The sequence below is a fragment of the Syngnathus scovelli genome, chromosome 15, assembly GCF_024217435.2.
Source record: "Syngnathus scovelli strain Florida chromosome 15, RoL_Ssco_1.2, whole genome shotgun sequence".
Classification (NCBI taxonomy): Eukaryota; Metazoa; Chordata; class Actinopteri; order Syngnathiformes; family Syngnathidae; genus Syngnathus; species Syngnathus scovelli.
Genome location: NC_090861.1, coordinates 1,288,741 through 1,314,179, shown reverse-complemented (window position 1 = coordinate 1,314,179; position 25,439 = coordinate 1,288,741). Strand labels below are relative to the sequence as shown.

Sequence of the window (25,439 nt, the reverse complement as noted above, 5' to 3'; positions counted from 1 at the left end):
GGAAGATTATTCATCCCTGACTTAACTCTCATCTTAACCCCCCCAGGAGAGGATCATACAGAAAAAAAAAAACAAACAGAGGAAAGAAATGAGGAATTTATTTGGGGAAAAATAGCACAGTCAATATGGAAGACTTAGTTGAGTAGGTGCCAGATACTTTATTCGACAGGCCAGGTAAGATAAACAAATGCACAAATGGCTGGCATGGAGAAATAAAAGCGGGACAGGGAGATTGTCGGGAGGAGTTGAAGGGTAAGTCAAAGAGCACGGGTCATTTCCAGCGTTGATTAAGGCCTCCCAAGGTTAATCATGCACGGAAGAGATAGAGAGGCAAGACGAGGAGGAGGCAAATGGATCGGAGCTTTGGGAGGAGAGGAATATGTTTTATTCATGCCAGTTTTGCATGAGGCGTGCTCTGCCCCGTGATTTACCAGCTTCTCGTCGCTGTCCTTGCGCTCTTTATTGCTTCCTCTTTGCACATCACTTACTTTTTGCCTCATTTTTCGCCCCCACCCCAGCTTGCGCCGACGGGCTGCCCGTTCATACCCTTCAGCCCGGTGGGATGGATTTTATTTCATCTGCTCTGGTCACAAAGGGAAAGTTAAGAGTCGACTTTCTACGCTGACGGACACTCGCCGATGATGTTTGAGGAGGACTCTGCATATGATCACAAATAATTGGACTCAAGGTTAAAATGTTTTATATTTTACAGTAGTTAACTTCTTTTGACCCTTTTGGAGAGAAATAAATCATTCAAGATGCAATTTAAGCTTTTATTTTATTTACAGTTGCCCAACATTGCCTTCTAAAATAAAAGAAATACCCGTAAAGTTCATGAATGTTTTATAGTGGTGCTATTTTGGATTATTGTGGCTCCCATTATTTCCTGTTTCAAAATCCGTCCTTGTTTTTATTAGCATGGGTTTGTTTGTATTCCTTATGGGATGTCCTTCTGAGAAGAACCCCGCTCCTCTCCAAGTAACACATTGTTGCACAAGGAGTAGGCCCAATGACATCCAGGAACTCCACTCCATGAATAGTCCACTGGGAGAGAAAGGGCCAAAGGGGGCACCATGATGGTTCTATTACAACAATGAAGTCCTCTGTGTGCCTAATTGACCAGTGGAGGAGCTGCTTTGTGTCTCCCTTTTGGCCACCTAGACCTGATTTAAATGTATCTCCAGAGGAAAGCGGGCAGCTGCTCTCCCCTGATTTCCATGTCTAAATTTAGATCTTCTCTTCAAGACGAAGCTTTCCCTTACTTTCTTTTCCAGTTCATGCCGCTCAATTCTCTCACTCGCCCTATCCCTGCCTCTGTCGCTCATTTTCTCTTGGAGTAGATCCCCGAAGGGTGCATTTCCACATTCTTTGTCTCGGATGTTCATATCCTCCCCGCTCTTTTGCGTTTATCTTAATCCGTACCGACGTGCTTGCTCTCCATTGTGCTTGTGAGGAGATCATGGGGTGGGAATCCTAGTGGGGGATGGGGGGGAATTAATTGCCCTCACATCTGAATGACATGCCAAGGCTGAAACAGGTCAACAGCGTCCTCATCTGCATGACATTAGCGAGTGATGCAACAGGGAAATTAGCTTTCTTTCATTTACAACGACTTGGAGCGCTGAAGGTTGACATTGTCTCTGAGCAAATGCCATGTTGTTTTTTTTCCGTCCATTCTTTCACCCCACTATGGCTGACTCTGTAGAGGAGCTGAATGTTCCAATAAAAACACTCAACACCCATTTCCTCACTCTACCTTTAAGAGCGCACGTTTGCCAAACAATCAAATCTGGAGAGCTTCCCGGCAATCATTTGGACTTGTGCCACCAATCAATATAGTATATACATATATATATATATATATCTTTTTTTCTTTTTCCATATATAGGAGGAATGAATGCCTCCTCCATGCTTCCGTTGTGCGTTGCGGCATGACCTTTCCAGCACGAGTCTTCTAACTTTCCTTATTTAGGCATTCAGCAGGCATTGAAGAAGAGGAGAAGTGCAGCCAGACAGATGGACAGCCCGGAGCTGCTGACCTTTATGTCAGGACTGGAGCTCAACTGAGCTGTAAGACCATGATGTATAACCAAGAGCAAAAAATGGATCGTGGCAGAACGCAATTTTTTGGGGTCAGAGCGGTTGCCTTTGAACTTACTGTAAATTAAAACTACACTGATCGAGATCACAAATTTCCGTGTGGATGTTGATTGAAAAGCACAATTAAATTAAAAAAATAAAATAAAATAAACACCGTGGTATGCATTTGCAAACAGTAAGTTTGACCTTTTGGACAAAAAGCTCAAATTCCCTATTATGCAGTAGGCCAAAGTCAGAATCAGTGCACACGTTTGAGATCTTGCCAGAAACACTTTTTTGTGAGTTCCCGCTGACCTTGACCGCAAATCAACAGCCGCTGGTGCAAACTACCGAAATCTAAACACAGAGGGATGAATATAAGCTAAAAAAAAAGATGTTAACAAACTAAATCTAATCAGTCCGCCCTTTAGACAAAAGCGTATTTGTCTCAAAATTGAAAGAATGCACTGAAATGGAAAGCAACAAAGGATATCTAGAGATCATCGCGCCCGTGGTTATTCCAGCAACAAAGGATATAAAAACGAGCGCTGTCAGACGCGTTGGGAGAGTTGGTAGAACCATTTGTTGGTGATAGAGAAATATTTGCCTAACAATTGAAGCCTCACAAATTGAATTACAATCTTTTTTATCCCTCAAAAACCTCTCCTCTTCCACTTTGACATGCTTCAAACTTTGCCTCCATGCCATTACACCATGGCATCAATAATGAGCCACCAGAATTCCCTGTGACATATAAATTGCACGTTCTCGTCATTAATTGTTAGTTTTTACCAAAGTAAACATCTTTGAGATAGCGCTGAAAGGGTTCCGGCACGTTTTTACAAGAAGAGAAGAAATGACCTTGTTTTGTAGACATAATAATTATGAAGCAATCATTTTTATCAAAAGGCAGCAGCATTTCTAATATCAATAAGTCAAGAATCAATGAAAATAAAGATACATTGTAAAAGAACCTATGAGTACAATGACATCTTTGTAAATCTATCATTTGGTGTTGAAATGATATAAAAATCATGTTAGGCAATTTCCTCCACTGGATGGATCTAATTTGTCCTTGAATCAACGCCATCAATTTAAAGGGCAAAGATATAAACCAAAGTGGAAGATGTTCAAGGTGATATTGAGTGTCCTCTTATCCAGACTCACGAGGATCATTTTTGAGCCAAGGGCATACAATGGAGGCTTTTAAGATGGGAGCTATATCGGATATTGAATATTGCAAAGGCTGTTGTCTTCCACATGGCAAATTTGTAGAAGCTGACAGCTGCAAGGTGAGAGTGAGAACAAAGAAATGAGCAACAATAAAAAGAAATATCCATAAAGCCAAAGATGCTTGTCTCATAGATGAAAGAGGGACGAAGGCAGGCGGGCTTAAATTTAGGCATCTGTTTTTATTTATTTATTTATTTATTTATTTATTTATTTATTTATTTATTTATTTATTTATTTATTTATTTTCTACATTATTATTATTACTACAGCTGAAAAGTGCACCATGCAAAAGCTCTATTATTTCATTTTCAGGTAAGGGTACTTCATTTTAAACCGGCAAAACTATTTTAGACTGAATCAACAGCTTATCTGTTTTGTTTCCAGTCCAAAAAGAATTCCCTTCCCCTATTTTCAGCCCATAAGGCTAGTCCTCCTCTCAGCATCCTCCTTAGCTGTGAGGCCTTCAAAGCAGCATTAGCAGCCATTCAAATGCTTCCTGCTTTAATTGGTTTTGTAAATTAAATGTCATAAAAGCAGAAGGTCATAGGAATCGGGTGCAAATGGAGTATTGAAATTCAACATTTCTTCTGGAAGTGATAGTGTGTAGAGATTGCTTCTTCTTTTTTCGGTCACGGGAAGCAATGCACTCCAAGAGACGAGCAAAAGCTCCGGTTATGTTCACGAGGGAAATCACACTAATCACCATCACCGTCGTAAAACTCCCAAATTGCTCGAATCAACGCCACATAGTGTGATTTTTTAATATGTGTTGATATGTTGACAGATACTGCTCGCTTAGAAGAAATTTGCCGTATCCCACCGGGAAATTTTTGACTGCGAAATGAGAAGGCTCCCCCCCTTAGAAGCACCTCATATCATTCAGATTGGTGCGGCAGAGATATTAGGGAAAGCGTACAGTAAAAGTTTGCGGATGCCAGATTGATGCTGAAGATCTCACTTGAGGCGTGATGGCAACATTTAAGAAAATCAGCGTAATGAATTTAAGGCGGGGGGTGTGAAGTATGTTCTTTGAAGGCAGATCACATACTACGACAACTGTTGTCCACAAACATGTAAGCATAGCGTAAAGTACTTCCTGTAAATAAACAAGCTTGTCTCTTTGATGAACAAATGCACGATTCCCATAGCTGAGTTTTATTTACAAAGCGGGCGACTCTTGACTTCAAAACTATAGGGGATCCCGAGAGATGAATGAACTCTTCTATTCTACTAAAACAAGCATCACAAAACGAATATCATGACAAGCAAAACCAAAGGGAGACATGTGCTTGACTTTCAATCCCACAACATCTGCTGCCCTAATTGAAGTGGGATAGAGTTCCTAAACCAGAGAATGACAGCCAGGATATAGTCAATGATATCTTTTTATTTGTCAAATTCTGGCCTGCAGATACTGTAAATGGTTGAAATGAATTTGCCAAGCACACTTCACTCCGGGAATGAGCAAGAGTAATGGGATCAGACACGAGGTTGCATTTACTACCATGATTGCTGCTGATGATAATGCGATGATGGCAGAAAGGGAAAGGAGAAGGTTAACTGGAGCAAACGCTTCACCTGCACTGGATCACAATATAGATTCCTATATTGTGCCGAGGAGCCTTTATGCCAGCGGCTCTATTAGTTGGCCAGCAAAGCTTTCCAACACACAAAAAGACTTTGCTCTTCTTATCAGCCATGAATGAATCTTTAACTGAATGAAACAGTACCAAAATGTGGAATTATAAGGTTCTATTCTAATCCTAAATGGAGCCAAACTGAACATGGCCACCACTCACCTCTGACTTTGCCTTTGGAAGCCATCACTGGTGTCCACAAGAAGTCAAAAGGGGAGGGGGTTGGACAGACAGCGATAGGAAGGAAGAGAAAAAAAAACAAAACAAAAAAAGGGACAAAGACAGAATACATGATTAGACAACTGCTGGAACAACAGCGTGTCTCTATATGAGGTGTATGAAAGGTCGTATGAGGAGTCCTTCGTTTAAGATACGGCCACTTGAAATGAATCCAGCGCAACGTGGGCATCTTGCAATTTGACTGTCCTGTCGCTCTGCGCTTATTGATGAGTCAGTGTTGCGTGTCATCCAAGCAATCGTCTATGCAAACACCGCTAAAGGTTCACACCCGCTGTTGACTGACAGCCGTGTCATCAGTCACGAAAGGCCCAAACAGGACTGTCGTCCGAGAAAGAAAAAGAAGTTATGAGTAAGAGGAAAACCACAGAAGAGGATAAAAGCAAGCCTTCAACACGAGAGTGAAACAACACAGATTGTCTATTTGTGTGCGTGTCTTGTGAGGGAATGACTAACGTTTTATACACGCAGCTTTGCTCAATTGATGAATCTATCGGAATGCCTCAACCTCAAAACGACAGTTCTTGGAGAAAAAAAAAAGAGGACAGGATTGGAAGAAGAAAGAATTTTACTGCAGGTACACTGCAGGTTACATGGCATTGAAAAGAAAGGATTTTCTTTCTATCTGGCAGCTGTTAAAACATTTGGTGGATTCAAATGAGCAAACTGATTTTGCTTCATTCATCTCACTCGACTTCACAGTAAGGAAGAGTAACATTAAGGACATCAATCATAGCACAGCTAGACCAAAAGGTGTTTTTGAGTGAAATTACAGCTAGAAGGCAAGGTGTGTGTGTGTGTGTGTTCACGTAAAATGGAGGAAAGCTTACTTGCCGTGTACTCTGCAGTTGTATCTGGGAGCATTACAGTTACTAAGCAACCGGCACAACAGTTCCACAAGTCCCAGGAAGCTGATATTGTAGACACTTTTCATTTGGCGCTCTCTCAGTCCTCCATTTCTACATGCCATGTGCAGATTGATTGTAATGGCCGTCCATTACAAGTTTGCCATGCTCCTGATTGGACACAAAATATAAAGGGCTCCTCTCGGCTTACGACAGAGTTCCATTCTTACGGTGGTAATATCATATGCCGCAGTTTACTACAAATCTGTCAGAAATAGTAACATTTTAAAAGAAAGGAGTGAGTCACTTACATCTTTCCTTTATTTGCATTCATATGACTATTTGACTGGTCCCTGGTAAACAAGTTGCGCATTATGAATTATTATAATTATTATTATATATATTATTTTTACCCTTTATCCAGTAAATGAACATTACCTATTTGTTTTTCAATATTTGGGAGGACCGGAACGAATTATTGACATTTCCATTCATCGCAGTGGGGAAGAATGATTTGAGAAAAGTGTTTTGAGTTACACGAGTTGACACAGAATGAATGGCATCACTGTACTGGTATGAACATGAGCGTACCCTTGCAATGAAATATTTGTGCTCAAGGCTAACATTAGGGGCAAAGAAAAATGCATTGTGAGCAGGTGGTGAGAATGAGTGTCTGGTGTCACAAGCGTGATGCTCTGACTTGTGAGCAGCTTGTTTTCAGTCTCCGAGCGTCAGCAGGGGAGCTGTCATAAATAAACTGTGTGATACTTCATACAGGCGCCACCTGCTGTGACTCACATCCACGTACACAAGGCACTGCGGTGATCACAGCGCTCCCCGAGGGTAAAGGTCTCCTGGGAGGACCAGTGTTCATTTGACGGTCTTGTCACAACTGCCTTTTTATATCGGAGCACTATTCAGAATTTTTAAGGCTCCATCTTGCTCTCCTCCTCTGGATTTTCTAACAAGAAGGCAGATTTGCCCTGCAGTCAAATCTCAGTGAGAGGACAATAACGCTGGTTATTACATCACAGCATAGCATCATAAATGCCTCCCGGTGATGGAAATCAGTTATGGATGACATCAGAGACATCTGATTGGATACTTAGAGTTAGTGTCAGCATCCTTTGGTCACGTCATATCATTGCCGCATTACTGTGATTCGGTTTAGTATTAAAAAAATAAAAAATGTGCTCAGTATTAGATTGTAGTGGTGTTACCCCACTACAGTAAAAAAGCTTTAGCACTTCTGCTGCCCTTCTCAAATGATATGCCTGTGCAATGTATTTGCGCACACAGCAGTTAAAACGAACGAGGCGTCACATTTCCAGTGAGTCACTCATAAAGTCGTGATTACTTTCTTTCTTGTTAGTCTTACAACAGCTCAGAATAAATACGGGGGGAACTGCGTCTTATTTAGCCCACTTTGCGCTAACGGCTGCAATTCATCTCAGCGCAATAAAGACGACGGTAAACAGTGTTAATAGACGGAATGGCGCTTGCTTAACACAGCTTATTGCCAACATACTGCCTGCTTTATTAAATCCGTCGACTGCATCATTACAGGGGGGTACACATCTGTTTGTTTTGTCACTTGAATTCCCCCTCCTTAAAATAATTTGCATGGATGGACGTGTGTTTGCATTTGTAGTCATGTGAAGGCGGTGATGCTGTCATGTCATGTGTGAATGACAACACACAATCTGGACTGTATGTTCTCTATAGCAGAGAATATAAACACTCATCTTTTCTTTTTTTTTTACTTTATTGCTCCTGCGTCACGTGACCAAGACATATTTGATTTTTATATTTCTATTATTTTTTTATATGATTTTATTCAGTCTCTCTCTCACTAGTTGGGGACTGCTGGTTTGACGACCATTTAATTTCGGATAATACTGTATTAGAAATAATGCAGTGAAATTGTCCACTGCCTCAATCTGTCGCTCTACCTAATGGTGTGTCCACTGAGTGATGATAAGTACAACCATGATTTTGATGAATAGTTTAAAGCCACTAGATGCATATTGTGCACCACGGCAGTAATAACAGTGACTTGATTAGAGTTGCCAAATCATTACATAGTAAAGGACAAGCCACTTTCTCTTGTCAAGCAGACATGAAAATTGCTTTACAATGGATTTTCCTTGAGGGAGAATTGCAGGTATGTGACATTTGTCTTTGTAATGTGCTATTTATTTCTTGGGTCTGGGTGGATGTAAAATTAATTCAACATAATTATTCTATGCAGAGAAAAATGTCGCCAAAGGGAAGCGGTGGCCACGTAAGATTTTTTGACTCATCCCTAAGAATATCATCCAAAACTGTGAGTTTGCTATTAGTTAAAAATATCACTGTTATTAGTTTCAAGTACATTTCATGGGCTCCTTTATGATGTTTAATTTTCCTTTTACAGTAAAACTACAGAAGACCGTTTTCATTTCATTAAACAATAATATTAAAGATATCACAGCAAAAATAAACAGGTACGGCCTGACTCAAGATTCCTCTTCAGCTTGAGAAGCACATTTCCATTTCTACAAAAATCCCGAGGGATATCAAAATCATGAATCACCCTAACAAGAGCAGTCTAATAGGAATTGCAGCAGAATGGCGTGTGCACCAAAAATGCACATGAGCACACACACACACTGTCAAACAGGTGCCGGTGGAGGATGATGTACAATCCAGGTAGAGCCCATAACTCAGCAAATGCTTTCTGTTTCCAGTGCTTCTTCAAATGAATAGTTTAAAAGGTGAACTTCTATTGTGATCGATGCCTGGGGGCTAACAAAAGTATTCCTGGAGACAAAGCTTTGAAGCAAAAGGCGGATGGTCACCAACCTATAATCTGCTGCCATTCATCAGAGAGCGAGGGGACAGGAAAACTTAACCGATAATACAATCTTCATTTTTTTTTTTTTTTTTTAACCCTGTGCAGAGGTCAACTTCCTCTAGGATAAACTGTGTGCTATCACTCAAAAGCCAGGCGAATGAATGATCTTATTCCTTCCGGCTAGGTTCCTACCACAGACCAAATATTGAATTGGATGCCATTTCAATGACGGAAAATCACTTTATCTTTTATGGTTTGGATGGTCAAACCAGCAGATCACACCAATATTGCATTAGACAAAAAATAATTCAATCGAGTTGGAATCTAGTTTTATTGGTTAGAAGGCTACTTCCTGTCTTCGAAAGGGAGGCTTGAGTCTACACTAAAAACACTCACTACACTAATATAACATGGCCGTGGGATTTATCGTGTTTAATCAACCACATAAATGGTTCACAAGTTGCGACATAAAACACGTCACCCGCCTGGAAAGCCCCGCCTCCTCTTGATCGTGCCTTTTTGATCCAAAATGTGTCATAGCATTTTGCCGAGCCTGAATTATTCAAAGGTCAACGAACAAAGGCGGGCAGGTGCCACGCCGCATTACAAAGGCGAGGATGGCGCTAAATTGGCAATGTGTTCCCCGTGTCTCAATGGGGGAGCTGACAGGTGACCTCGGCCTCAAGGGAGCGTTTGGCATCACACGGAGCCAGCTCGCTGTGATTGTTAGTGCTTCAAGTCAAGGCCAGTGCCTGTTAGCACACATATTCAAACCATCACCTTTATATCCCACTGGAGATACCACATCAGCTGTCTTCCCTGCATATTGAGAGGTGCCTCAACCACTCGTCCAATCCACAGCAACGATTTATGTTCTATATGAGTTTGCCAATGCAAATAGGGATCCATTGGCCTCCAGGTTTTTTTTTTTCTTTTGTTACTTTACTTACCAAAGATGATATATTTTGAAAACTAAAGTTTGGACTTGGGTTGAACTTATTCGCGATGCTGCTTTAGCATACCAGGGGACTTGCAGCACAGCAATTTCAATCACTACACACGACTCGTATCTCATTAATGCATGTTTATTCATGCCTGCTCATTAACACACATTCCAGTGTACAGCTCACACCAAATGACTAGAAGCATTTTCAAAGTCTTGCTTTCTTCCTGATCTGATGTCCACATGTAAACGTATACTGTGAACATTGATCTTTGAAATCTGACGGTGATGGGGTCTTGCTAATGAAGCTACAAGCACAGATTTCCTTGAGGGTGGCAAAAGTCGATTCAAACAAACAGCAAGCAGGGCTCAAGCGAGGATAGTTTGCTCGGTCGGCCTATGTCCTTTAGTTCTTTGGTCACCGTAACAAAGTGTTATTTTGCAAAATCAAACACCGTGTCATATGGTGATAACCTAAAAGCAGTCAGTCCAGTGCCCGTAAGTATTGTTACACTCTATCAGTGATAGTTTCATCTATGGTGTTTTACATTTAGCATTCATCTAGTCAAATGATGTGATTGGATTCAATGCACAATGTCTCATTCAAACAAGCACGAATTGTTTTCTGCCAAACCTGTCGTGCTTTGGCTGTTTGCTGCCACCGTAAAGATTCCGTTGATTGTGTGGAAATGGAATGTTGATTAATCGTGTCTCCAATCAAATGGAGGCAGAAGGGTGTGCGCCCGACTTGGTCGCAGCCAGTAGAAATGCTGTTGATTAAACAAAAGTAATCTCACATGTCCATGCAAATGTGCCTCGGATCAACAAAAGAAAGATTGTGTTCAATTACCAAAGACAAATACAAAGTCGACTGTATCACGGACAGGAATGGAACAAATTCTTTTGGAGTCCTCTAATTGCATGGAATAAATAAAGTAGATGACTTGCTTTCCCTTCCGCGTCAAATTACAGCTGACCCCCCGACATGCTCCAATTGTGTTCTCCAAAGGCACCCAGGGGATCTGGGTAAATGCAGCGGAGGCGGGATGTGGAGGGCACAGCTGTGTGGAGCTGATGTGGCCTCAAGAGGACAATGCACACAGGCTCATTATTGTTCCAAAAATAAAAGAAAATACATTTTCTATTACTCCCACTACCGTATTTTATGTACGTATGTCCGTATGAGTTCATTGAAAGTTTCTAATAGTCTCCCTTTGTCTTTCTCGCCCAAGGTGCTAATTGGATACAGATAATTGAACATTACTATCTTGGGAGGTGGCTGGTCCCATCTGTTAAATGTCCGCCCCCAACATCACAGTGCTCCCTCCACACAAGGCACCCAAGCATCCCTGCGAAGCATTTGGATCACATACACATGCTGCTTGGCAACATGAAGTGAGGAGAAGGCAACCGGATGCGATCGAAGACGTTACTAACCAACGAGCGCAATTCACCAAATGCAGCAGATACGGAGTCCTTAAAATAGAGGCCTTTGCTACGCCAACTCACACTGAAGCTCTAATTAGTGAGCACATACACAACACAAAACAAACACTTAACGGACAAGACACAACGGTCGGTTCAATACTAAGGGAAGAATTAACGCCCTGTACTGATTTTTTGGTGAGTCGGACACAATTACATCTTCAGTCTTTGGGTAGGAAAGGTTTGGACTCCTATGGAAGTCTCAAAGGGAGCACTAAAGTCAAGGAGTGGCAATGTCACATCCATCAGCGCCGACTTTTCTGTCAGAGCCAGACAAAGGTGTTGACACGCCAACACCACATGGTGAGTGAGGGGGCCATTCAAGTGTCAGATACTTGACACATAGCCATGCTCTCATAGCTGAGTGCTAACCACTGTCTGTCAGTATGGAAAGTCCAAGAAAAGCCCGCCCGGCCGCCCATCGCATATATAAGCACACCGTTATGAAATACGTTTTCAGACTCAGTCGGTAAAATCACACCTGTCAACTCTTGTGATGGCTATTGCGTAATCATGTATCTCGATGGCGCCCAATCAACTCAACCCTAAGCACACAAGAGTCGATCCGATGCCCTGAGCATTTCTCTTCTCTATACAAGCTTGGCAGCGATTCATGGCCTTTCTATTTCTGTAAATATTTAGACTTCACTTCCATGTCAACAAGAGACTGCAGTTGTCCTGGGCAAAACGGATGACTGGAGGCCAACATCAACTATCTTCTGTGTTTTAATGCTCGGTGGCAACTTCCTACATCAGCACGCGTCCATTTAGAGCCATCAGCACGCTTGCACAGATCCGCCTGTTAGTTTCAGCTGGCTGCTTTCACTTCCCCTTAAGAGAAGTGCTCAAATTTAGCACAACACACACACAACGCATGGGCATTCTATGTACACAATAATATCTGGAAGTAGTTTGCTCTCAGCCTCAAATTAGGTGAGGTGCTTTTCCAGGAGTGTGGATGAAACAACCCAAGTCATTTATTACACAAAGAAGCGAGGCTATCGCGGTTCAATGCTGAGTATGTTTGAAATGCAGAGGAAAATCCTGCTCCTGACTTGTATTGATTAGTGTGTGTGTGAATGTAGCTGTGTGAAGACTTGGCTGTTTATATTGTCGTGTACGCGTGTGCCCTCTGTATCGATCCCCCACTTTGTTCCAATTATCTCCAACGGTATGGAGCCTAATATTGCTATTTGCACAAGCATGGGGCCACACAGGCGACCGTATCGACACAGGTGATGCAGTATCATGGAAGAGGCAACAAATCAGCCAACTTGGCTTGATTTTGTTAATGTTGATTATTTTTAAGCACAATACAACTACTGGCTTTTTTTTTAGCTTATCGCCTTGTATTTATAGGTTAAATATATCAAAGTACACATTATAATCACATGACTGTGTGAATGATATTTGGGAGTGTTTCAAAGTGAATAATGATAATACATAAATAAATCTTGATATGAGAATGAGATGCTTAACTATAAAAAAAAAAAATTAAAGCCACCCATTAACTTTTGCTCAATCAACATCTTGGTTTGTGATCAGGCTACCCTGCTCCATTTTTCTTCCCTGATACCTTTCATCTCTTGTTTGTTGGCAAATATCAAACATTTTGCATCCTCCATATTGGACTGTAGTATAAATAGAAGCAAACTATGTGCATGGGGGAAATGTTATGCATTTGTGTCAATTTGCGGGAACGCGTTCGCGCATGTGAACGAAAATCTCTCAGGCGGTTTGAGCCGAATTGTTTGATTCTACTGATTCCACAGGAGGAGTCACCAGAGGCTTGTTGCCGAGATTCAGCCAATTGAATTAGGGATTTGCTGTTCCCTCCTCAGTCCAACCCTCTTGACCATTTACTGTTTCCACAAGTCCCAGTGGTCCCTTCCTCGCCATTCAGCTGTGGACTGTAATTGTATTTAGGACACCCGTGCACTGCCCGATGGGAAACAACCAGAGGAAGATACACTACAATGAAAGCTTGAACGATCACTACACCAGTTGGGTGGGGAAATCAAAAGAAAACAAGAAAAAAAAGACAGAATATTTGAAAACATTGTTATCCATGTCATTTATCAAACTGTGCATAGACTTAAAGCGATTGTAGAGATATAACAGCATGTCCCACAACATGTACGTTTTTTTACTTCAACACGGACGAGATTAAAACGCAGACTATTCAACATATCCAAATTGACCGCAAGGTCATTGAAGTGGTTAGCCAATGCTAGATCTGTTGGAGAGAGAGAGACAGTCTGCTGTAACTACTACAGCGCTGCAATCTAATAGGCTATTACATCCAAAGGCATTAGGGTGGCTGCACAATGATTTCTCTTCAGCCTCCATCTATTGAGCAGCAGACGTGGTATCATATCTCATTGTAAGGCTAGAGGATCTCCATGAGTATGCCATTAGGATGTGTACATTTTTAGATACATGTGCTACATTAAAGTGATCGCTACGTCAATGACACGAGTAGTCGAATAGCTCCGCATCGCCAGTGCTCGCCGTGCAGCTGATACAATATTGGACGTGGTAGCTCAGTGAAAAGGTAAAAATGATGGCTGTCCTTTTTACAAGTGAGCCATAAACTTGTGGATTGATTTCACAGAGAGGTTGTTAGTAAGAAGACAGAAGCTCTTCAGCATGTTTTGGGGTGCTAACATTGATGGCAGCATTTATTGACAAATATGAAAATCTGTCTGAAAAGGCTCTACTTTAGAAACACTTTTGATTGATAATGATGACAAGAAGTTAACTCCCAGCTGAAAGGTGTTTCAAAATGTGTTACACCGCATCATATCACCTCAACGTTTGACAATAACCCGCTGGTGTATAATTTCGATTTGACTGACGTATCTGCCGTACAATGCGGACGAGTGTACATGGATTAGAGAACATTATTCAGCGTCGACACACTGTCACCTTGCAGTTACAGCTAGAGAAGAGATGCGGTTTGACAGGCTAATAGAGCTTATCAAGATTGCTTATTCAAAAACTGATCAAATCAAGAAAAAAAGAAAAAAACATGTGAATAGCAAAGAAAACAATTGTGTATTGTACCGCTATGACACATTTTGTCACACCATATCATTTGTGAAAAAGTCACAGTGGTATTAATATGACTGCCACTGTTTCATCTGTACAACCGAATGAAAGGGGCAAAACCGTGTACACATCGGCTCAACGGGACCTCTACATCCAAGTCGTAGCCTCCATTTTGTCTCAATTGCTTCAAAGACACAATCAATATGACACAATCAATTATTGTTCCCATCCTGAGATCTTAGTGGATTTTACAAGGTGTAGCTGCTATTTTCTAACTCGAGTGTCCTGCATACTGCCCTGGCCCGAGTCCAAAGGGACCATAAAGCTCTCTTCCTTTGCTGGTATCTATTATGTGTTAAATAGCTTTTGGCCTGCTGCGGCTGTTGCCTGGATCAAAGGTGGGCAAGTTCTTCACTGTGTCACACATTATTTAGAGCAGCTCGTCTATATACACAGTAAGACGGCTTAGAAGAAGAATCTGGCCGAATTTATCCAAAAGTCACAATCCACATTTATATACGACATAAGCATCCTTCAACTCCGAGTGTTGCTATTATTTTTTCCCTCTTCGCTACTGATGAGAGTGCTCTCGACGATGGACTGGGGAAGTGTGATTTTAAGCATGTGTGGCTGCCATGGAAAAAGAAGGAGAAGAAAATACCATCGGCACTGTAATGAGAGAGCTGCCAACTGGTCTTCCATCTGGTATGGAGATAACTTCCCTTCTTCCTTCTCCCCACACATCTGCCTTGGCTTGGGTGTTGTCAGCTGTGACATTACCCGCCACGCATACGCTTGAGCTTCCGTTGTGAGTTTAGAACATCCAAAGAGATATTCTATCATTGCACTGAAATGCTTAATTAACTATTAACTGAGATTTACCAATAGGTGGATTTAAGAAATTGAATTTACCGTGAATAGACCTTGACGATATCCTCCTCTATTTACTCCAAAATATAAAAATCTCTTCTTAACTTAAGCAAAACTTCTCAATATCTATCAAGGTTACTACTGTTGAATGGACACATTCTACATCCGATTTGTTCAACAACTTTCAATGCATAAAGGAGATATTATTTTATACATTTTCCACATAGAAAATGTCCTCACACAATAGCGTAATTGCTTCCAGGCTGTATTTTCCTTGTTGAGATTTTGAGTCCCTACAGCCAGCTGAAGGCTGTTCCATCTGCAGCCTTTAATTTGCCAGAGACGGACGGCGGTGTGCTAGTAAAGCATCACTTGGCATGCTGATGTGCTGAAATGACCTTTGGATGGGATGTCGCATGGTTAAAAACAAGCTGTTGAAACAGGAATGGCATTAACTTTGTATGAGTGTTAATTAATTTAAAAAAAATGACTGCAGCGATCAATAATTGGACTATGACGGTTCTATTTTTATTCGTGACGTCTATTGCTTTAGAACGTCAACAAAGGTGCAAAAAGAGCCTAAAACATTCGCAAGTATGTTAAAAAACTATTGATTTGTAAATTATAATTTTTAATTGAAGATTTGTTAAATATTATTCACAAGCCATTAGTCGGAGCAAAACAGATTGACATAGAACAAACATGAATTGAACTCCTTCTCACACCGTTTGAGTGACAGAGGCCACTAGAGGAGACGGACATGTAATGATGAGGCAGCTGGCAAATGGACTGACGAGTAATGAGCGACCCGGTGCTGCCGGCCGATGCTTCCATGCCGAGCGCTAAGTACGCCTTGCATTATATACTGACTGCGCAATGCTCCGAGTATTACAATGTCAATATGGTGAAACCGGGAACATCAAACAAACTTCATTTGTCACTTGCCACCCTTGGTGTTGTATGATATGAATGATTAATCAGCATCCCGAGCATTGACGAGCAGCTTATTTCTGTGCGGCGCACATTGCTTAGCTTTATGCCAGTCGCATATTAACAGTGGAAAACTACGCTCTGGTGCAATAATTGGAAGAACTTTTAGAAAGAGAAAAAAAACAAAACAGTGCAGCATTGTCAAGGCTGCGGGTGAAACAAAGCAAATTGGATTCACACAACAGTGACACAGAGTTTGTCTAATGTCTTTTCCTCTACTCTGCAAATATAACATGTTTACTCTATTCACAACTTCTGTCAGAATGACTTCACAAATCAAACCTCAAAGGTCAAACACAATCACTTCAGCAAATCTGGTCAACGACTTGTCCAGATTTGGAAACTATTTCTCGAATCTATGTGCAGCCATCTCGACTCACTCCATCAAGATGTCAATCTGTCAACGTCTATTTGCAAAGAGACTTCAACCTACAATCCTCCGGCCAGACAGACTGATCGACGACTGGCCCCCAAAGGTTGTCCCTGAGGGTGGCATGAACGCACCGATCTTTTTCACTACTCGAAGCTCAGACTTGAATTTTTAATTGCCTCTAACAATCCGTTGGATGTACTACAAAGCAATCATTGACCTTCATTTATCGATTTGTACCTCAGTGTCAGCGGTCGTAAGAACCGACCTACAAAAACTCTTTTCAAACCGTTATTATCATTTTGTCTTTGTCTTCCTGCACTGACTATTCAGTGCTGACTCTGCAGATCAGCTCGCCCCCACAGTACTATAACGCTCTAATCCCGACCTGCCTACTTGAGTACTAATGCGACCATGTTGGCCGAGGCTAAATGACGCTGTGAGAGGGAAAAGTGCATGTCGGCTAGAACAGGGGCTCATTTGGGGGGGAGAAAAAAAAGAGTTGACTGTCAGGCCCACTTCAGCAGTAAAGCTGTAGATGGAAAAAGTGAGTGCCTGGGAATAGCCACGTAGGAAACCACAAAAGTGAAGGTATGCCATTGAGTTGGAGTCTATGATATAATATGAGATGTTACCCGCAACTATAATGTCACTTGTCATGCACCGAAGCTGTCCACCGGACAGTTAAAAGTGCCGACGCCGGGCAAATATCTGATTTTCAAGGGATTGAATTCTACAGTGGGATCTTTAGTTTGAAGTGATAAAGCCTCGGTGGCTTTTTTTTCCCGGCGCAGCATTGTCCATTTGGGACGCCATTAAAATGACGCAGTATCTTGCGTTCTGCTTACATTAGCAAGCATCCGTATATGTTGGCTGTTTATTACTGGCCATTACCGATAATTTAGCGCAGCTACAGCAAGTAACAGGGTCCCTCAAAGCTTCCTGCTAACTTCAAACTAATTATGCACTGTGCATCTTTAGAAGCCGCCAACATTTGAATGTTCAGTATATGTGTTCAGTCATTACAGGAAAAAGGAAAATACACTAATAATCGGTTTGCTCAATTAAGTCTGTAGCTTTGAAAATTGTGATTTTGACAGAATTGTAGTTACATACAATGGTTAAAGGTGAAGGACCAACACAACAAATGTGACAAACGGGAAGTTGTGTGCTTACCTGATGATGAGGAGTCATGAGTCAGATGGCAGTCAAGCGACCAGTCAGGGATGAAAGACAAAATGGGAAAAGACAAAACATTAGTTAGACTTAAAGTGCACGGGATGTAAACAGATGGATGACATGTTTGTGAATGTGAAACAATGCTTCCTTTTTTGGCTTCGGAGTCTGGTCTGACGATGGAGCACACTGTGTTGTGTGCCTGCAGTAATCCATCACTGATAAGGTCAAAGCCATACACAAACGTCCACACTCCGGGAGCGACTTAGAATCAACACCAGGTGGGATAACATTGTTTTACAGCGATGCGCCAAGCGTTATCAAAAGTGCTTTTCCGCATTAAAATCTTCAAGTGCCTTGTTTAAACAAAACATTTAAAGGCAGCAAAAGCTGAGTGAGAGAGAGAGAGAGAGAGAGACAGAGCGGCCCACTAAACCGTCACTTTTCAACTTCCGACAGAAAAAACGGAGAATATCAAGAATAACTTTTCAAGGATTCCAAAATGAGATTAAAAACTGTTATAGCAATCGACAGTGACACCCCAGAGTTCATTAGCATTTAATGGACTGTGATGTGTCATAATCTGTCAACAGTGTTTAAGTCCATTAATTTTTTGGTGGGGATAATATGCTTGAAATGAATTATGTTTTGTAAATGACTCGCAGATCTCCCCCGGATTGACGATAATTCCCTCTGCCGCTCCCCTTTGTTTACACTAAGCTGTGCCCTCAGAGGAGGGATAAGAGGGTTTAGAGTGTGTGTGATGGCAAACACACACTAATGGACACTGTGCATTTGCATACACACATTGATCTAAGAGGGTGAAAGCTCGCATCAGTGAAGAAGAAAAGTAAACTTGTCAGCGCGTGAGCGGGAAATGTAATCAATTCTTAAAAAGTCGCATTCCAAAGCAATTCTGTCTGCATTGACTGTAACTGGCATCAGCAACATCTTTGGCAGTGGCTGCACTTCTATTCTGCTACTGGTGAGGAAGAGTGGCGCTGAGCAGATAATGTCATTTCCTCCACTCTCTCGGGACGATGGAAAGGCTAAGCGGCCTTGGACAGTTTTGTGATGGGATCGCCGTGTTCTTCATCACAGCCACTTCCAGCCTACACTCGCCACACTTATGTCAGTACTTGTCAAGAACCAAAAAAAAAAAAAAACCCAACAATTGGCTATTGCCATAGCATAGTACTTTACTTTAAAGTGGCAGTTGAGCGTTTTTATCTAAACTTTGCTAAAGTGCCTCTGCTGCCACTTCAACTTGGTCGGACCAAGGATGACTGGAGGTCCTCTTCAAGGCTAAGTGCATACATAGCATCAGCCATCATTTTACACACCGTTACTCGTGAAGAAAAAGGCACCCTATGAACAAGCTAAAAATAATCATCAAATGGAAATTATTGAAGTGTTTCAGAAAATGTCAAATTCATACAATTTGACAAATTTACTCCAAATACAAATTGAATTAAAAGCTAATCTGAATCAGATAGCAATTGGCTTTGTTCTAAATCTCTTTGTAATCAATTCCATAATGACTATTGCGGGCTCCGTGCGTGTCAGCTGTTCAACACATGCTATATCATGCAAACACAAATCAGCCTGTCAGTCTTTGCATAACAAACAAGTATGGCATGTGAAATCTGTAATCAAATCATGTTCCCTCCAAGATCTCCTGAACTTGGGGATGCTTTACAAAGAGGCATCGCTTTAACGTCTCACGAGTGCCACAATTAGGAAACATTTATTCAGTGGTGCTCCACATTGACGAAAGAGCGAAGGAAAAGCAAAAGGAATTAAAAACGGGCAAGTCCAAGAAATGACCAGTTCAGTTTGGCTCTTGACAGGCCTTGATTGTCTCCAGCTTGCAGCTGTTTGCTAATTCATGCCAGTCGACTCCTACTAATGGATAAAAGCTTTAATGACTTCCATTTTGACTGTGGACCACGACCTCTGTCCTGCAACATCACATCGAGCGTTATTAGCTACCCTTATAGTCCGTGCTGACAACAGCAGTTTATGTCACTGAAACTCAAAATATGACTCCTATAACTAATTATAAGGGATTTAGATTATTATTGTGTCACCTTTACTATTAATACTAGATTTGTAACAAACCATCTGAACTGCAAAAATCCATTGATTAAAAGATGTGGGCGTATCAAATCGAATTATTCCCCTTCAAAGTGGAGGGAGATAGAATCGTCTTATATTGGAAAAAAATATATCTTTGAAAGAAATGCCACATTTACAGTACTGACAAGGTTATACGTTTAAAAGAATAACAAAAAAGTCATTCATCCCACTGAATTGAATCGTTCCACTTTAAAATCAAACCCCACTTATCGAGATGCATATTGAATCGTGTTTTATCGGAGTGATGCATTGCACATCCCTGCAAAAATATTAAAAAATCTATAAGAGGAGGCTGCTAGAATAGATGGCCAAGGAATCTAATGTGGGTTTTGCACCTAACTGTCCTTTGGTGTCAGTGTTAACAGCAGTAATTAGTGTATGTAGTCCTGGGGCGATGCGTAGGAGGTGCTTGCCTAAATTACACATTCAGACAAAGAAGTGACAAAACAGTCAGAACTCAGAGTCAAACTACATTGTGTATGCACAACTAAAATATGCACAGGAGTGGGAGGTGGTCAGTCAAGCTGAAGTAAACAAATCAAATCAGGGGACAGGTAGACAGGAAGCAGGGGACAGGCGGGGTCACAATCTGGGAGACAGGGAGCTGGAAAAGTGAGACGAGTGAGACACTGTGGAGGGGAACAAAGGCAGGAGTTGGCTGATCTGGGTATCCAGAGGGGGATGTGACTGGGAGATGGACAGGTGTGGAGGTGAGTGGGAGATCAGATAATACGAGGGGTGGAAGCTGTAGGGGATATTTTTTTTTTTTTTTACTGTAGAGAAAAGGGGAGAGAGGGATTTGAAATGGCAGCAAGAGATAATATAGAGCACTAAGACATGCTGTGAATGACACCAAGAGCATTGGACTATTTTGGGACTGAATTACTTTTTGCTTCAGTCAATCCAAGAACAGTAATTCTCTCAGTAGGGTTCTATAGTTTTACATGATCAATACCAAATACATATACGCTGATTTCATTTTCTTTTCCATCCTATCGTGCACATCTTTGAGTGCCATTTCTTGAGTGCACATACACAAACAGCGTGCCCAGTCTATTTCTGTAATCATCACCCCTCGGGCCCTCTGGCAAGACATGCACCTTTTCAGTATTTCACCAATAAAGGAAGGATGTTTTATTTACTATGCCTGGGACACCCGCTGTTACTCACTCACAACAGAGAGGTATGGCACAATAAAGTAGCGGAAGCAGTGAAGGTCAAAAGGTTACGGATGGGGAGATCCAAAGGAAGAAGAGATGTTGCCCAGCGCTACAGATGCTGAATGATTTTCCCCCTGTTGACTCCATTGCAGTTCTGCCCATGATGCCTGGCAACAAATGTAATATTTAACAAATGGCGAGTGTGGTTAAAGCAAATGAGGTTTAAATCAGCAGCAAAATAGCAATTAGGAGAAGAAAGAGGAACCGGTTTTAGCAATCAAACAATTAAAAGCTGCTGTTACACTCGAATAAATGACCGTGACTATAATCAAGATGACTTGGATGGAAATCGGAGGATGGCATTTCCGCAAGCGCTCCTCTTAAACAATGTTTCTCAAAAAGCAAATAAACGGATGATCCAAAGTGGCGCAAAAAGCAGCTAATGGGATCTAAGTAGCGAGCTGTTTTCCTCCCAGCTTGACTCATTGGCGGCCCCGACACTATGTGTGATACGGTTTCAAAGAGCTAGTAGCCACGTGTCGCAAATTAGCTTTGTGACATGCCTCCAACGAGTTTTTGTTGTCTAATGAAGCACGGCGACGGCGTGCGAACGAGAGGCTGAGATGCAGGACGAAGGCAGTGATGAGCGCGTGCCAGCTTGTAATGGTTTGCGTCTGCGTGAGTGATGGAGAAACTCTCAAAGCTTCAAAACAGCCTCCATCAAGGTGCTCTGAAACATCTTACGCCAGCCAACATGCCACCAATTTAAATAGATTGGGTACCTAATTAATTACACAGGCTTCTAATGGCTAGTTTGTTCGGACTTCATTAGCTCTTCTTTAGCTTTTATATTGAACAAGACAACTTCAGTAGCTAATTATCCTGACAAAACTGGATTGTGTAAGGGAATGCTTCTGAGGTTTTACAATTCAGAATTGGAGTCAATCTGGTGGCAAAAGGCACATGTTGGTCACACTTGACTTTCTTTAAATATATATTTTTTAATCTAGTTATTATCTAGTTTATCATTGAATTTAGCAAATTGCATTGGTAATGTTAACAGTGGTCAACTTGTTTTTTTTTTAATACTTTTATACTAAAAGAATTAAAATGGCACTCAAACATTGCCTGTACGGTTATTACAGGTCAGTTTGACATTCTGAATCTATTACTTTTCGTTCCATTAGTTCCTATCATAGAAATGAAAGTTCAGTGCGACGCTTGGAGGAAAATTGAAACCAAATAATAGGATCCATTATTCTATTATGCAGAATGTGTTTCCAGCCTCTAAAGTACAAGAAATATTCACTGTGTGACCATGTCAACTCTTCTCTTCTTTAGTGCAGTAAGGTGGCCTTATGCATTATTAATTCTTTTCAAAAGCTGTGTTTTCTTTACTGTGTTAGCCAGATTAAGTTTTTAACCAATTTCCCGAGCATAGTCCATGAAAGGAAGGCCTACATTTTGAATTTGTTCTGTATGGTACAATTACCAGTGTTGGGAAACGGGAAGGGGGTATTGAGGAACGTGTGATGATCCAATTTCATATTCTATTTCTAGTGGAAAAGGTCACATGACCAGGTACAATTATATTCACGTATAGTTCAACGCATATTTTAAATTTCTTTTCATTCATAACATTTTTAGATTTCAAATAACCATCTGCTGATTTGTTTTTCTATGAAAAAACTGTACAGAAGATTGTCAAGCTATAGTTGATTCCACATCTCTTCAAAATAGTCCATTTCTCTTCACCCGCATTGCATATGATAACCCGAGCAGAGAAAATCCCCCACAAAATATTGTTATTCATTCATTCGGGGCTGAATCGTATGACTGTAAGATGTTGGCGGGTGGTGAGGGACCGAGTATAAGTGGCTAGTTGGGGGTCAGTGGTTTTGTGTGGGATCTGACGGAGGAGGGGGGGGGGGACTCCGAGCTGGGGAGGAGGGATGCTGTGAGGAGACTGCGCTGCTTCCTAATGCACTTCCTTTTAAATGTGAAGCTTAACATTAAGTTTTCATAGGCTTCCCACTGCTTCTCTTATCTGGCAAACTAGCGAGCCGCGCTAGGCAAGTGTGTGCACAACACACGCACACACATTTATGAGTAAAGACAAACACACTCCAACGCACACGGAATGTAGGCACAGTATATTTGATGATCACACAGCAACACAAGGCGGCTGCCTGCAAACAGTATGTTTAATGATCTGCTTGTGAAATGCATGACTTCTTTATTCCATCTAAAGCAAAGGTGAAGAGGCATAATAATGACTTACTTGGCAGGGATGATTGTGATTCTGTCAGTTCACCATAAACTAAACTCCGTCTTGCTGCAGCACACGGTGAAACTAGAATTTACTCATATGTAAGCCTCTGACCATTGCTGCCACAGCCACAGTGTCGTCTGGCCTGTGGGTGATGCACAAGCACTTTTTATACAGTACTCAACTCATCGATACCAAGTAACTTATACCACTTTTGATACATAAAATTATTATTGAACTAATGATAGATCATTTTAAATGAAGACTAAAGCTAATCTTATTGGAATCGATTATTCCATCGATTAATTGTTTTTTTTCCCTTTGACATTGGGTATTTATTTCATGCAATGCAAATAACAGGCTGGAAACTTGTGATTAAATATTAAGTAACTTTAAGAGCACTATCTTTAAATGAAGGCCATCTGAATGCATTGCAAAGTTTATTTTTATCGTCTATCCTGCACATCTCATTTTGAAATGAGACTTTTCTTTCGTGGACCTTTTGGGAATTGAGGTCATCTAACAGAATCAAATATTAAAAGCACTGAAAGGCATCACTTTTATTTTGATTTTTATTTTTTTTCTGAACAGTCATTCCGCATTTGTTTACAAAGGTTGCGGGAGGCGGGGGGCTTCGTACGCCATCTCTTTTCACCGGGCATTTTTCAGGGTCACAGAGTCAGTGAGCTGAGTTTTTAGAATTCATAACTGTTTCAATAACAGGCCAAGGAAGCCCTGGAGAATGTGAAGTATTGATTTGGAGAGTAGCTAAGAGAGCAAGTGGATGTGAGTGAGCACACACACACATGTACACACACGCGCACACAAAGTGTACAGTATCTGCCTAATACTGTCCACGTGTTAAAGGGTATTTTTTATTATTATTTATAAAATAAATACAAAAAATCTATCTATTGTTGTGACTATCTCAGGTGTGTCATGATTCAACAAACAATTCAATTCATATTGAAAATAAATTGTTTACAATGCTGCCAAAACTGAGCTGAAAAAAATTCAATTTCCACAGTGGGCTAGCACAAATGTCCATGACGCAAAGCCTCAGCTACTCTGGAGTACACTTGAGCCAAAGACTATCCCCGGTGGTTGTCTCAGGAGGTGTCGTCATGACATTCGAACTTGACCCAAAAAAGAAAGCCTGCTTTGTATTCTGGCAGCATATCACCTTACTGCTAAGGTATCTGGAGGCATAAAAAGAGCAGTGTATTGTAAGGGCCTACTTTTAGAGCATTAAACACATCATTGGCCAATTCCCAGGCCAAATAAACACAATAAGAATCTTTGCAAGAGACAGACTCTAATATGGAAGCAGGCTGCAAGTCTGAGTTGATATACGGTCCCCTCAATTGCTCGGTTAGAGTAGCATTTTTACTCGTACTAAAGCGATGAGAGCGCCCGAGTGACAAAGTGAGAATAACGCCTCACGAGAGATGAGTGGAACACAATTTTGAGCCTCGGGGACAGATGGAATGGGCAGAAAAGGACAAATGAGAGAGGAAATCAGTTGAAGTGCAACACTTTGAGGAGGGCTGAGTCTAGATAGTTATGCATTATGTATGCTAACATAAAGAGTATTGAATATGTACCTCCATGGCCATTACGGTGCATGCAAAAAAATACATTCATGGTCGGAAAGGGTGATTCATGATTAAAGAACTCTATAGAAGATGGAACAAAAGTCTTTTGATATTCATTCGGCGCCGCCGTGCTTCATAATTAGTGGAAGATACATGAAGATAGATATAAATATTGTATTCATATAAATATATAAATATTCTCACGATATAAATAAGTGCTGTCTGAAGCATATATTCTTTCACACACAAACACATAAAAATGATGAAAGCTAATATACACACACATACACAGTGGGAAGCCCCCCACTGGGTCTAATTGAAGAGATTAGATGTTATCCTGTTATATCCCAGCCAATTTCAGACCATAACGACGAGTAATGCCCTCCAATTCAACGGCCGCGGCGGCAAAACAACGCTCATCATAGCCGTTCCCTTGGAAACAACGCGGCCGTCTGAAACGGCCAACTAAATAAACTCGCTCTTTCATGTCAACACCTTTGGCATAAAAGGATTCACGTCTTATG

General features: G+C 41.2%; 1 protein-coding gene across 5 annotated transcripts in view; it reads right to left on the bottom strand.

Moving 5' to 3' along the window:
- Positions 1-25,439, bottom strand: part of cadm2a (cell adhesion molecule 2a) — a 151,974-nt gene that overhangs the window by 29,496 nt on the left and 97,039 nt on the right. For 2 of the 5 annotated variants that reach the window (XM_049741604.1, XM_049741606.2), the window contains exon 2: positions 5,112-5,138. The exons of 2 other annotated variants lie outside the window; for them this stretch is intronic. In XM_049741604.1, coding sequence (XP_049597561.1) covers positions 5,112-5,138 — 27 coding nt within the window. Of the gene's footprint in view, positions 1-5,111; positions 5,139-17,752; positions 17,776-25,439 lie in introns of those variants that run through there. One more of the 5 variants, XM_049741609.1, reaches the window with a different exon arrangement.